At 41.5% G+C, this 14,096-nt stretch overlaps 1 protein-coding gene across 2 annotated transcripts in view; it reads right to left on the bottom strand.

Annotated features, from left to right (window-relative positions):
• The window catches only part of LOC108655082 (uncharacterized), a 33,413-nt gene that overhangs the window by 1,921 nt on the left and 17,396 nt on the right, over positions 1-14,096 (bottom strand). The window contains exon 3 of one of the 2 annotated variants that reach the window (XM_018106780.3): positions 7,888-9,931. In XM_018106780.3, coding sequence (XP_017962269.1) covers positions 7,888-9,931 — 2,044 coding nt within the window. The remainder of the gene's footprint in view (positions 1-7,887; positions 9,932-14,096) is intronic. The other variant, XM_018106781.3, reaches the window with a different exon arrangement.

The following is a 14,096-nucleotide window of genomic DNA, read 5'->3' as shown; positions in this document are numbered from 1 at the left end:
TTCAATTTTTGTTTGAGTGCTCACACACTAACACAAAGAGAGAGATACATGTACGGATTTGTAGGCGTGTGTGTAAGTGTTGTTCAATTCGCATTTTTGCACTTCGTTGTGTGTGATTTTTTATTTATTTACTTTTTTTTTGTGTGTGTGTGTGCTGTTGCCATTGCGCACATTGTCTTCGGTTCGTATTTTCGAAGATCAAAATCTCGCGTTTCGTGCCCGATTATTACGTTCGCTATCAATGCCCGCTGCATTCGTACAAACATACAAACAAATGAATATATGTACATATATGTATACAAATATACATAACATTTAATGTGAGATATGAAAATGAGAAATTAAAATGGCAACAACTTTGCGGTATCTCCGTTTTATTTTATTTTTTTTTGCCTTCCGGCTTCTTTTCTTAGCGCGCATCCCAGCTTTTAGCTACGCGTCGTTTGGAGTTGTTGGTTTTTTGCGTTTGCTTATGTTATTGTTGTTGTTATTGCTGTTTATCAGCCAAAGTACTTTGAGAAGACGACGTAATCGAAGTGTCGACGTTGACGAGAAAATTACCGCATTAGCGTTACGCGTGTGTGCGTGTGCCTCTGTGTGTTCGCTTATAACGGTTTTATTGGCCGCGTATAGCAAAGCAAAGTGAAGCAAACCAAGTGCAGATGTGTGTGTGTGTGTGTGTATTTGTATATGTGTTTGCAGCGTAGCTGGAAATAAATATTGGAATGCAGCACCTAAAATATGCAAAGCCGCTGGATTGTGTTAATTGTTTTAAAGCTACTTCAAATAACCTAATTTAATTACGCGAAAAAAACGTGTGGAAAAAAAAAAAAAACAATAAGAAAATGGAACGTAGGAATAAGAAATACCATGTTATGTGAAATGTTAATGACACATCCTTGGCTATTAATCCAGGGGGAGAGAGCGAGAAAAGTATAGTTTTAGCTGTTAACCGAATATCGGCCATTGCTTTACGTATACAAAACACGAACGAAAGAGAAAGATGGCGCTACTTTAGATCTTCTACAAAGCCTTGTCAATGGACAATGTGGAGAGTGTATGAGAGGGAAATGTAGACAAAAAAGTGCAAAGAAAAGATTGAATTGTTAAATAATTCTTGCAAACAGAAAAAGGCAGAGCTGCCATACTTTCAAAGAGCTTTGCTCAATGAGACAGAGACTGGGGATGGAAGAGCTTAGAAGAGCGAGTCAGAAAAAGTTTGCACTAAAAACTTATTAAAATTACAATTACAATTCGAGCTGTGGGTAGGCCTCGCCCTGAAATGTGATTTAGCTAATTTGCAAACGATGCCAGCGCAAAAAATATGAATATTGGATGAGAGTTATTGTTAATGTTGATTCGTTTATCATACCTATACGAGATATGCAGATGGTGTTTAGATAGGCATATGTATATATTGTGAACTGAAGCTGTAAATTCCCCAATATCTAACCTTGGCTCAATTTGGCGCAACTGCTGTCTGCCCCGTTTTGACTTATTTATTTACTTTTGACTTGCAAATCTTTTGCAATAGACACACAACGTTGAAATGAAAATCCATATGGATATATGAATTTAACTGGTTACTCAGTTTAATGTGCAATACACGTTTTTCACTGACATTGAAAGCAACTATATAAATAATATATACAAATGTATATGATTTTTTTTGGCCTGCAAGTTGGCCAAGTTTAAAACACCGCTTGAATAGAGAAAACAAATTTTGGCACGTACTCAGGGTAAGTACCTAAAATTTTAACTATAAGAAACCAAGCAAAAGCGTTACAGTATGGCATACCTATATATGTAAAAGTCTACTGTAGAGAATGCTACTCTAAGATCAGATCCGTCATGAGCTCTAGCATAAGACTATCTAGCAGAGACAATCTCTGGATTACTGAGGATTGCGGATTTCATCTCAAATATATATATAAATGATATGTGTTCTATATACATATATATTCTACAGCTTTAATATATTTTTTGCTCGAGTTTTACTTTGTAATTGTTGCTTGTTATCAAAATAAGGGACTACCAAAAATAGTTATACTCTATCATTTGAGAGTTCACACACACACATAAATATTGAAGTTTCACGTCTTTTTGTACACAGACTTATAGATACATATATTGTAACTCTACGATCTACTTAAATCACGTTTTCAGATTCTAGATAAATGAAAAGTAAAGTAAAATATTTCTTCTTACTTTCGTTAACACTTTCTATAGTCTTTTGTGATCTGTATTTAATTTTATGTGATCTTTCTTACAATTTGGTTATCCAGCACTACTAAGCTAATATTACACGAAGTCTGAGAATTTGACAGACTCCAGATATTTATGTATATATATGAATATATTTGTGTATATGAAGTGATTATGCAATTATGCAACTCCGGCTCTTACACCTTTTTTATAGGGCATTTTCAGTGGGATCTATCGGAAATGATTAAAGAGGGTATATTTTGGTTTGTGTAGTCAGTGTGAGGGAACCTGTAAAGTATTTATGTATGTCGACTTAATCTATCCACATTCGGGTGTTTGTCTCTCTCTTTCTTCATACGCCATTCATCTTCATTCAAATAATTAAAATAAGTAAATACACAAAGGGCAGCAAATTGGGTTTTTGCTGTTTAGGGTATTTTCTAGTCGGGCACTTCCTCTTACACTTTGTGGCAGCATTGAAAACGCATTCAACGTTAACTAACTGAATGCAACAACGAAATGTGGCTGCACACGCGAAAAGCCGCAAACAAGAAAAGCGCCGGAAAAGCCACATAAAATAAGCAATTGAAAAGGAGTTCGATGAAGGAGGGGGCGGCAGCAGGCAACAGGGGATGTGTTACACCTAGTGCACCTGGCATCTCTCGAACGGGAGCCAATCTCAAATCTTGTCAGTGTGTCAGCGAGTCAATCAACGAGCAATTCACGCAGCTGTCCAAGTGCCAATGAGCCAAGGATTGATGTGGGCGTGGCACTTCACAAATAGGCGCCCCCTGGTCAGCTAATTTTTGCCCCATTGTTGTTGCACGTGACGTATGACTAATAATTGTGGCTTTGTTAATGCAGCTTCCGCGCTATTCAATGAGTTGCAGGCGCTGAATAGATTAGGATTATATAACCGACAGAGCTTGGAGCTACCAGAGCGATGTATTCGATTTCGGGGGTAGCCTAAAGGGGCTAATTATCATTTCGAGTAGCTTTAGCAGCAATTAATAAGAGAAAATGATAGAGAGAGAGAGGGAGGGTGAGTAGTGAGGGAGGTAAATGGAGCGATAAATAGAGTGAGAAAAGGTCAAATGACATATGAAGAGGAGCTAGAAATATAAAGAGGAAGAGAGTAAACGAAATGCTAAAGGAGGCTATAGAGTTGAATATAAATATATTGAATATAACTATATATATATTAATAATAATGCAATCAACGATGTATGCTTAACTTGCCGAACAGCTCTCGCTCTGGATGATGGATCGGGAATCTCACGAGCCAGCAGGTGCTATCAACGCTGAGGTGCATTTGCTTATCTATTTGTAGCTAGGCTCAATCAATCAATACCCGGGGTAAGTTGGGCTTGCAGTTAGCTGAGGCTAGTCGAGCGAGTCGAGCAAGTCTCGCCTCGGAACGAGGTGGACTATCAAAGAGAATGAATGGGCGACAATTCCCCATTTGTCCATTTGTGCCGCTTGCTCTTGGCCAAATGGAAATTGGACAGAACGAGCCAAGTTTGTTTTCCATTTATATATATTTTTTTTGGCAGCTCGATTTCGGTGTCTGCTTTTGATGGGTGGCTCTCATTGGGCACGCTGTAGCGACAGAGGCAGCGGCAGCGACTATTGCAACACTTTGTGGCAGCGACTGTTAAAAAGTAGTAAACAAAATAAAAAAAAAACTGCAGCTAACAGCAACTTTGTCTTCGCTTTTGCTTTTGCCTTAGCTGTTTCGATTTCTGTTTGCGTTTTCGTTTTCGTTTTCATTTTCATTTTGGCATTCATGACACAGCAAACGAGTTATTTGCCGGCCAAGCGGTGCGACGAGTTTTCAGCCAGCGAGGGTAGCCAAACAGAGCTGTCTGGCGGAGGGGGCGTGGGGCGTGGGGCGAGGGGCAGCCGAAGATAGCTTTAACTACTTATTATAGCCAGGCTGTTTGTCTGTCCGTTTGTTTGTCTCAGCATCCTTCTTGTCTGTGCTGGAAACGTCCTTAAAGGTCATTCGTTTTGTAGGGCAACGCAAAAATGCGGCTTGCTGCACCGGTTTCTCATTTTAGTTGCCACTTGTTGCATGTCGTTGTTGTTGTTGTTGTTGCTATAGTTGTTGCTGTTGCTGTAGTTACTTTATCTGGGCTCCAAAATCAATGGCGGTCAGTTGGTCAGCCAGATAAGCTGGTAGCAGAGCTACCTGTTCGTCGAGATGCTGCAGGCCTTTTTTTCTTAACGGAATTTTAAGGTTAACCGGTACCGTTTCTTCATGCGTTGCCAATACCCTGTTACCATAGCAACTGTGCTTGGCGTGGAGTACTGTGAATATATTAGCTCTAAGACATAAAGCCTACATACAGCTCACAATTTATTCTTCATTAATTGTTTAGCATATCTAATTTGTTATTAATCATGTATTATTTGTAATTAATTAAACATCTTTCAATATTATCATTCATCATTCAAAATTTTTTTCATTAGCCTGCCATCTTCTCTTCCTCATTCATTGTTCATGGTTCATTATTCATTGTTTATCGTTCATCATTCAAAAGAGTCCAGAAAATGAATATAATAAGTTCTGCAGGGTATCTCCTAGTCAGGCACACCCGCTTTAATGATGTTGACTTTGCCTTTTGCACTAACTGTTTGACATGCATTAAAGCCCAGTTGCAGCACCACAAAAAACCTCAAGTTCAAATCCCGCTTCGTGAACGTGCACATTGACTAGTAAATAGGTGAATATACCTACAGAGCTATACGTATACATATATGTATATATACGGCTGTCACTTAAGGTGAATAAACCACAGTCGTGCGCTCATCAATTTCTGTTGTCAAGCTGAGTCAACGAAAAACAATAATAATAATTGTTATTAATATTATTATTATTATTATTATTTTGCATTGGCATTGAAAGTGAAAACTCATTGAGATTCTGCATGCATTGGCCCAGAGAGACCGTCCAAACAAGGCCCTCCCAAACCAAAAACTCGCTTCATTAGTACAGCGGATATTGCATAATAATAGCCCCAAAGTAAGGCAAAGGCCAAAAACTGATTTTCAGCTGCCAAATGGGCCCCGATTGCAATATTTGTATACAGAATCAGTTCTATTTGCGAAACACTCATCAAATATTGACGTAAGCGATGCAGAGAGGGAAATACAAAGAAAGAGCGAGAGAGAGAGAGAGATATGGAAGCGACAGTGCAGATCGAGTGGAAGTTTCCAAGCGGAAATCGCCAACGGGACAGCTCATAGTCCACTTTTAAGGAAGTATTTTCTCTGGAAGACAAGTGATGACTAAGGCACCCATTTTTGTCCGTTTAAGAATAGAAATTATATGTACGTGTAGGGATAGTTAGACTAGAGCCTTGATATAGAAATGGATGAGGTGAACTTTTGGCATATCACTATAGACATTCCAGAAGTTCTCTATGCTCTTTTATTTAATTTCAATTAAATGTAAACACAAATTGTTTACAGTGTAACTATAATAAGGTGTTAGTTGATCCTTATTCCATATAAGTTTATTCATATTCGATCTCTACTCCATTTTTCATTGAAATTGATTACAGTGTATGTCCTCTGTATATTATTTCGGATTCCTTACATTACTATGGCTACTTAAATCTATTCCATCTTTGCTCCTAACTACTTTTAAATTGTTTACTCTTAAATTGCTTACAGTATTACTTCATATGGGTCAAACTTGTAACTTTATTCGTTGCAATTGACTTTGCATTGCCTCTACTGTGCGCTGCTGGGCGTTAGTTATTTTTTGGTTTGGCCAACATTGCGTATGATTAATGTCTTTTGGCTAATTGCCACTTAATGTGAAAAAGTAAACTGTAAACCCCAATCGAGGAGGTCAAGTGTGCCAAAAAGCTCAAATGGTTAACTGTTTATTATTATTGTATACTCGCTCATCAAGCTCGAAACGGGGTATATTGCGTGGCTAGAGATTTGGAATTTTGAATATGTGTTAGATTATATAGTCATTATATATGCTATGCTCTATTGGCGTTTTGAAAAAGCGAAGTCTATTAAATCAAGAGCTCTAGACACAGAGTCATCTGTCATTGTGACACGGCTAGATAGACTCGAGAATGCATACCGCTCTTTTATTTCTGCTGCTGCTGCTTCTTCTGAATATTATTATGAAACATTATTATGAAATTTACCTTGAGTTCCAACTTTCCATGGGTTCAGGGTATAATTAAATTCCTCTAACTATTTTGTGTAAATATTTCCTCTAAGTTTTTCGAATTTCCTCTAAGCAATTCCTGTAAGAATTTCGTCTAAGCAATTCTTCTTTGTATTTGCTCTAAGTTTTCCTCTTTGTATTTGCTCTAAGTTTTTCTCCTAAGTGTTTTCCTTCAAGTCACCAGTTATGCGATCACGCAAGTCACTTCACTTCATTTCACTTCACTTCACTTCACGTTACTTCACTGCGCGGCATGACCGACTGACCCCCACCAGGCCTGGAAGACTGAAAAATGCTGCATAGTGCAGCCCTTTATATAGGCTAGGGCGCACTCAAACGCTGAGCCCGACGCCAGGTAGAGAACATTGCAGTCGAGCTGTAATCGGCCAATGGGAGCACTCTCAGCTGCTGCGAGCACTCTAGCCTCGTATTACTCAAATAGGTTTACCAAATCAATGCTGCTGCATACATAGAGAGAACTTAAATGATCTGCAGTAGCTTTTATTCGTCCCTGGCTTGTCTTAGACAGGCAGCGAGACGGACGGAGGGACAGACTGTGATACAGACAAAGTGAGAAAGAGACTGATATAGAGAAAGAACCACGAGCAACCCAGCAAAGTTAAATCGATTTACCGCTGCTCAAGAATGTTTATGTATGCTTAATAAAACTAATATTTAAAATATTTCTATAGTGAAATATCATACAGGGTAACTCTAGTCGAGCAGTCTCGTATGGTGCTTTCTGACTTGATTTCTGGCAATTTATTGTTAGCGTTAGACAGTTTTGGCTGAGGGCGGGAATTGTTGTTGGTGTTGGCTTTTGGCTGTTGGCTGTTGGCTGTTGCGAGTGCATCGCTCATTAAATTGGCTAAAAGTGCATCGATTGGCCAAGTTAAAGCCGTTGGCTACAAACTGTTCGTGCAAACTTTTATTAATTTCATCCTTGGCCGCAATGTGACCGCCAATGAGTAGATGCAACAGCTGCTGCTGCTGCTGCTGCTGCTCCACTGTTGGTGGTACAGAAGCCGCAACAGTAGCGGCAGCGGATGCCAACACCGGACGTCAACGGCATTGACGTCATTATTATGATCATTATTATTACTATTATTATTATTGTTGCTGAATTCATTGACGTTTATTATGCGATACAGGCGATATTATCGCTGTCATGGCCAGCGTTCGATTTGGCTCGTGCACTGGCCTCATGATTAATGATTAATGATGTGCGTGTGCCGCACGTATGTAGGAGGCTACTGTTCAGATGCAGCTACGATATCGTGTGTAATTAAATATATATAGAAATATATATGGAGTCGCATGGATATCTGGGCAGTTGCATCAGGCGGCTGCATTTGCCACAAGTCTTTGGGCAACAGGCCAGGGACGAATGAGCAATAAACTTGGGCTAAGCACTAAGAGTTCTTTTGCGAGGAGTATCCGACTTGAAGATACCCTGGTTATACTCTAAAGAGATGATCATTACTTACGTATGACAGTGTTGGATGTGCACTGCTGATGACCAGCTCAGCGCTGCCTCCTGCTCCGCCACCGCCGCCGCCGACTGCGCTGTGCCGCTGCTTGCCCAACAGCGATTGGTGCATGCGATTCGTGCCGTAGTACATCTCCCAGATGCTCGGCTTCTTGCGGTGCCACTCCGCAGCGCTGTCGTCCAGCTTGTCCATGCCGTTGCCCAGCCGCGACCTCGACTGGTTCGCATGGAAGGTGAGGTTCCGTTGCATCTGTGTGATCATCGTCGTGGTTGTCGTCGTCTTCAGCTCCACGGGGTGTGGCGACGGCGTCAAAGTGGGCGTCGTTGTCGTCGTGGGCGTAGGTGTGGGCGTGGGCGTTGGCGTCGCCGTCGACTCGACATAGCACTCAGCCAGCGGAAAGATCTCAGTGATGGACTTGCGTTTCATTTTGAAGTTCGGGTCACTGGCACAGCGAATGGTCATAATCTGTTCCCTCGCCGAGATGAGGACTCCGTCTCGCACCGACTCGTAGGGATTCAGCTGTGAGTCTCCGGCATAGCTGCGCCTCCGCTCGAGTGCATTCTGCAGCCGCACCACATGCTGCTGCCGCCCCAAGCCGCTGCACAGCTGGCGCAGCTCCAGTTCGCTGTGCTGGTTCATGCGCTGCAAGTAGGACTCGAGCTCGTTCTTCAGCGTCTCTATCATGCCCTCCAGCTCCTGGGGTATGTGGGTGGTGGGCGTCGGCGCCAAGTGGCGTATCTTGTCCCGCACATCCTCGAGCAGCTCCCGGGTGCTCTGGAAGTGCAGCTGATCCTCGTAGCGCTTGGCATAGGCCGAAGATGAGTTCGTCGAGTTCGAGTGCTCCACGCGATAGGCATTCTCCGGACAGGAATTTATATATTTGGCACATTTGTAATTATTCTCCTCGAGCTGCAAGTCGTTGAGGTTGTCAAGACCTGACAGCAATTGCTGTTGGCTCAACTGCAATCGTTGTGGCTGCTTTTCCTGCTGCTGCTGCTGCGAGTCATTGAGAAAGCCTGGATTATCGATGCCTGACAGCAATTGTTGCTGCTGTCTGGCATGCTGTTGCTGCTGTTGCAAGTCATGCTGAAAACTTGGATTGTCGATGCCTGACAGCGACTGTTGTTGCTGTCTGGGATGTTGCTGCTGCTTGGGCTGCAGCAGAAATGCATCTAAATCGATGTCCATCAGGGAATCGTCCACTTGATCCTGCTCCTGCTGCTGCTGCTGATGCTGCTGCTGGTGTTTCTGTGTCGCATAGCCCTCCCTTATCGTGGGCAGCTGATTGTAGACGCGCAGCTTCTCCCCAATATCCAAGGTGGGGGCAACTGTTGCTGCTGCTGCTGCTGTTTTGTCCTGCTGCATGTAGGACAGGGCGGGAAAGCTCTTCAAGTGCCTATCCAAGTTCTCAATGCTCGTCTCCAGAATTCGCAGCTTGTCGCTGTAGAGCGGCAACTGTTGCTGCTGCTGCTGTTGTTGCTGTTGCTGCTGTCCATCTGGTGTCGTGGCCAGCACCTGCTCAGCTGCCGCATCTTGCATAGCCAAATGCTGACTAATCGCCTTCTCATTGCCCGGCAGCTGCAGCTGGGGCCGCTGCTTGGCTGCGATTGTCTTGCCGCTCTTCTCTGGCTCGCTCGCTTCTAGGATATCTATGACCGGTTCGCAATAGATATGCTCGTCCAGCGAGTAAGTGGAGCATACGTGCGAGCTATAATAACCAGACGAGCCGCTTTTATCTGTCGAATAATGTGAGGCAGTTGCTCGGGCAGTTGCTGCTGCTGCTGCGCCAGTTGCTGCTGTTGCTGCTGCTGCTGCTGCTGCTGCTGCTGTGGCTGTTGCTGGTGCTGGCGCTGTGCTGTTGCCCAGTCCGGAGTCTGTGGTCTGCGTGCTGCTGGCATTGGATGCCGTGGATCGTTTCTTGTTTCGTATCGCTGATGCTGCCACACTTGGCTTCATATCACTCGGCCTGCTCAGAGATGCCCCAGCTGTTTCGCGAGCATCGAGCGCTGCTGTCAATGGCATTGAAGTTGTCGCATTGCTGCTTTACAGAAAGAGAGGGAGAGAGAGAGAAAGACGGACGATAAGTGTGAGCAAAATTATTGATAAAAGTTGGGAAAAATGCAAGTGTTAGCTAAATTAAATCACTCCAATCGCGTATGCACGACTAAGACATACTCTGCATAGTAAATACGAGCAAGTCAGATTGAAATCTGAGCAGGCTTAAAGTCTTATACTCATTCTACTAGTACTATAGTCTTCTCTTGTACTTCTACTCTTATACAGATAGACATTGCTATATGGACTCCTAATACTTCGATTCACTTGCCCAACAATGTATTGAGGAACTAACTCAGGCTCCTTCCTGTCTTGTTACTTAAATTTGCATACAAACGATTATACCCTCAGTGCTGGCATTTAATGGGTATTCAAATAAAAATAAAGCACAGCTGAAAGGGAAACTCTCGGCGCAATGAAAGTGGTTTAACCGGCCAAATGGCCAACCGACCCACTGTGCCACGAGTGGCATGAGTGTGACCATGTATGTGTGTGTGTGTGTGTGTATGTGGGTTAGTAGTTTTCTTTTCGCTCTCGTTGTGGCACGCTCCTCTTTTATGGGGTTTTCGTATGGGGCACAGAGGCCGCAGCTGTCGTCAAATCAATAAAAGCTTCCAACTTATTTGAATGCGTCTGGAATTCTCACTCGTTGGCTAAGACCATAAGAGCTCAAAGAGCATAAATTGTTTGCATTTTAACGCATTTTTAAGTGCTGTCTAACAAACACACACACACACACACAGAGGGAGAGAGAGACAAACAGTATTTGGCAAACAACATTTGAAACTCAACATCAAAATTCGATTCGGAATCAAAAGAAACTCGTTCTAAACAGGATTTCAGCTTGAATAACTGTTGCAATTGCTTCTTTTATTATTATTAGTATTATTTTGTTTTCGTTTTTTTTTTTCAAGAGTTTGTTAAGAGTTTCTTTTAGTTAGAAAACAAATTTCGTTATCTAAATTCTAGATCTAATAGAGGAAACTAAACTGAAAAGGAAAATAAACTATGAATAGTTTGTATGATATTAACTAATGGCTAGGCCTTGACTAAGGAGTCATAAAAGCAAGCAAGGATACAAGCTGCTGCCAAAATTTGATATTTTAACTATTACAAAGGTTATATAATGCCAGAGTACTGTCTATAAAGCTCAGTGAGATAATAATAAAGGTAGTGCATGATTCGATTTCATTCTTAAATAGAGAAGGAGTCATCTACATACTATAAATTTTACAGAAAATATTGTTCATTACTTTTATGATTCAGCCTTGGTCTAATCTAGCACCGTCTTGATAGCCGTACTTTTCGTTAATTGGCTGTCTGTCTAAGCGCACTAAGCATTAAATTTCGAGGTCATAATTCGAATTTGCATCCTCTCGCATTGGGTCTTCAGACGGGGCCATTTGCCCATAGGCCAGGCAGCAGCTACTGTGTTATTTAGGAATCCATTTAGAGTCTTTTACTCTGGGCAGTGGGTCAACATCAGCAGCAGCAGCAGTTGAACTGTTAAGAGTGCTTTAATTGGGTATGCCCGACCAGTAGTTACCCAGCTGAGCAATAATAATGAGTGTATACAGTCGTTCTGTTATGCGTTAGACAATCTTATACAGATGAAAAATGTGGGGAGGTAAACTGAGCTCTTGGTCTTATAGATTTATTTTCTGGATGATCTAAGGTTATATGATTACCATCTCATGCTCTTTAAACTTTTGGTCTTATCGAAAATTTTAGTCTCATACCCCCATAGTCTCCTTATAGACGAACATAGATTTATTCTTCGATTCTCCTAAAGAATATGTGGACTTTAGCTCCCACAATAAAGCCAATATACTCCGATCAGCCACATTCAATGGCCACAAATTGAAGCTGGAAAATTGCTGGGAAATTGCGTAATAACGGTCTTCGAGTCGCCGTTCTTATATGTATATAAAGCAACTGGATCTTGGCGTATCGATTCGCAGCGGACTTGGACTTGGGCCGAGGCTTGGCTTTTTTATTTTTATTTTTGGGAAACTCGAGCTTTGGCTATTAGGACTAGCTTGTTTATCGATGCGTTTAGAGTGGACTAGTGCAGGGGCTAGTTTTATTTTATTATAATTTTTTTTTTCATTTTTTTTTTGGTTTTCATTTTTTGGGCTCGATATGTAATGGACAAGGTTAACGTTCCATCGCATGAAAAATATTTTGCAATATTTGCGTATTTATTTGTGAGCCGTGTTAATTAAAATGTTCAGCCTCGTTTGCATGTCGGAACACGGGGCTGTTACCTGGGCTACTGCAGATAGCTACCCATACGTAGCACTATTCAGGTGTCTCTCTGTTTGCATACGTATGTGTGTGTGTGTATGTGTGTGCCTGCTAATTATTGTTGACTTGGCTGCCAAAACAAATTACACAGCTTTGTGGCTTAGTTTGCAGCAAACCGTCCTTCGATCTAACTAGTAACTATATAAATATATATATATATGTATGTATTTGTATATTAACTACGTGTATTTAATAAATCAATCAAACTAATAGCTGTTTATTTGAATATATTGTATATAAAGTTTGCCCAAATGAGGCATTGACCCTGGCACACAGCTAAAAACTCGTCAAATCTATTGCATACAAATCAAGTATTTGAAATCGAGCCTCGACAATCGACACGTTAATGGGAAGTACACATATCGTATGTATGCAATATAATGCATGATTATCTCATATAATGTTGAGGTATTCAGCAGAAGGAAACATTCAATAAATTTACGATATACAGTTTGAATATCGTATATATGACCCAGGTCAGGTTATACAATACGATATATCTATACGATATTAACTTCCAATTCAATTCTATTCACTTAAGATGTGTTTACTATACCTTTCGACTTGTATATGTCTTAGCTATACGATACATCAGTGTTATATCGTATATTTAGTGTGCTGCTATAAACCCTCTCCATTTGCTGCTTAGCATGCACCGCAGATAATGGGAAAGGGCAAAAACGTACTGTTATATAAATATATACATATAGTATCAAGTTTATATATGTGGCATTATTGGATTAACCTTGCTTTCGGAAGGATTTGCTGAATGCGAAATCAAATGGGAGCCATGAGCCTCATGGACTTTGAGCTCTTAAAGATTCGTTAAATGGAATATCAAACACCTCTGACACTCGCTCACCAACTTAAACAGCGAGTATATTAGCCAGGAATTTGAAATGTATATTCTTACATAGTAGTGCCATTGACCATAACAAGAATTCATAGCTCAATGAAAAAAGTTGATTCCTAATTAGATTTTCGAATTGGCATTGTCTTTGATCTTGACTCGTATAGCTGAACATCTGTAATCAAGATTTATATATGGAGAGAAGAAGAAGCTATGTACAATAAATTGCACGACTTGATGGCAGAGATGTAAATAATGGACAGACGTATAGATGTATATAGATATTTATGTATAACTGGGCAGTGGCGCGGGTAGCTTGAAGAGTTTCTACGCTATGCACTCGAATTTTGTTTTGTTTTCTGCTTCTATCTGCAACTCTTCAGTCGGCCCTCGCATATTTGTGTACATATGCACGATCAGCTATATAGTTATATGTGTTTATACAAATATTTCAAACCAAAACTGGCTGTGACCTCCAGCTTCAGAGGCTGCTGCCGCTGCTGGCTGTAGTGGAGGCTGCTTCATATGTGGCTTCTTTAATTTCAATTAATAAACGTAATTGTTGCAGCTGCAGTCGGTGTTGTTGTTGTTGTTGCTGTTGTTGTTGACCGACGTGTTGTCAAGTGTTTGGCAAGTCAAGTGGCTTCTGCCGCTGCTGCTGCTGCCGTAAAGAGGTGAAGGCTGACGACAGGCGCCAAAAACCGCATTGCAACAGACATCAGACAACAGACATCAGACAACTTGCAACGCTCAGCGTGCAGCGTGCAACGTGCAACTTGAACTTCGCATAGCAGCGCAGCGCATTGCATCGCATCGCATCGCATCTCATCGCGTCGCGTCGCGTTGCCTTGCTATAAATTTACATAGCTGCAATTGCAAAGATATGGCAAACTCAATTTGACAGCAGCTGCAGCAAGTCATGCGCTATCTCGTTCGCACTCTTGATCTCCTTTTCACTGTCAGTCTCCCCCTCTCCCCCTGTCTCTCTATATAT

This window comes from Drosophila navojoa, chromosome 5 (genome assembly GCF_054131105.1).
Source record: "Drosophila navojoa isolate 15081-1374.11 chromosome 5, UAZ_NAV_1.0, whole genome shotgun sequence".
Classification (NCBI taxonomy): Eukaryota; Metazoa; Arthropoda; class Insecta; order Diptera; family Drosophilidae; genus Drosophila; species Drosophila navojoa.
Note: the sequence above shows the minus strand (reverse complement) of the source record. Positions and strands in the feature narration are given on the sequence as shown.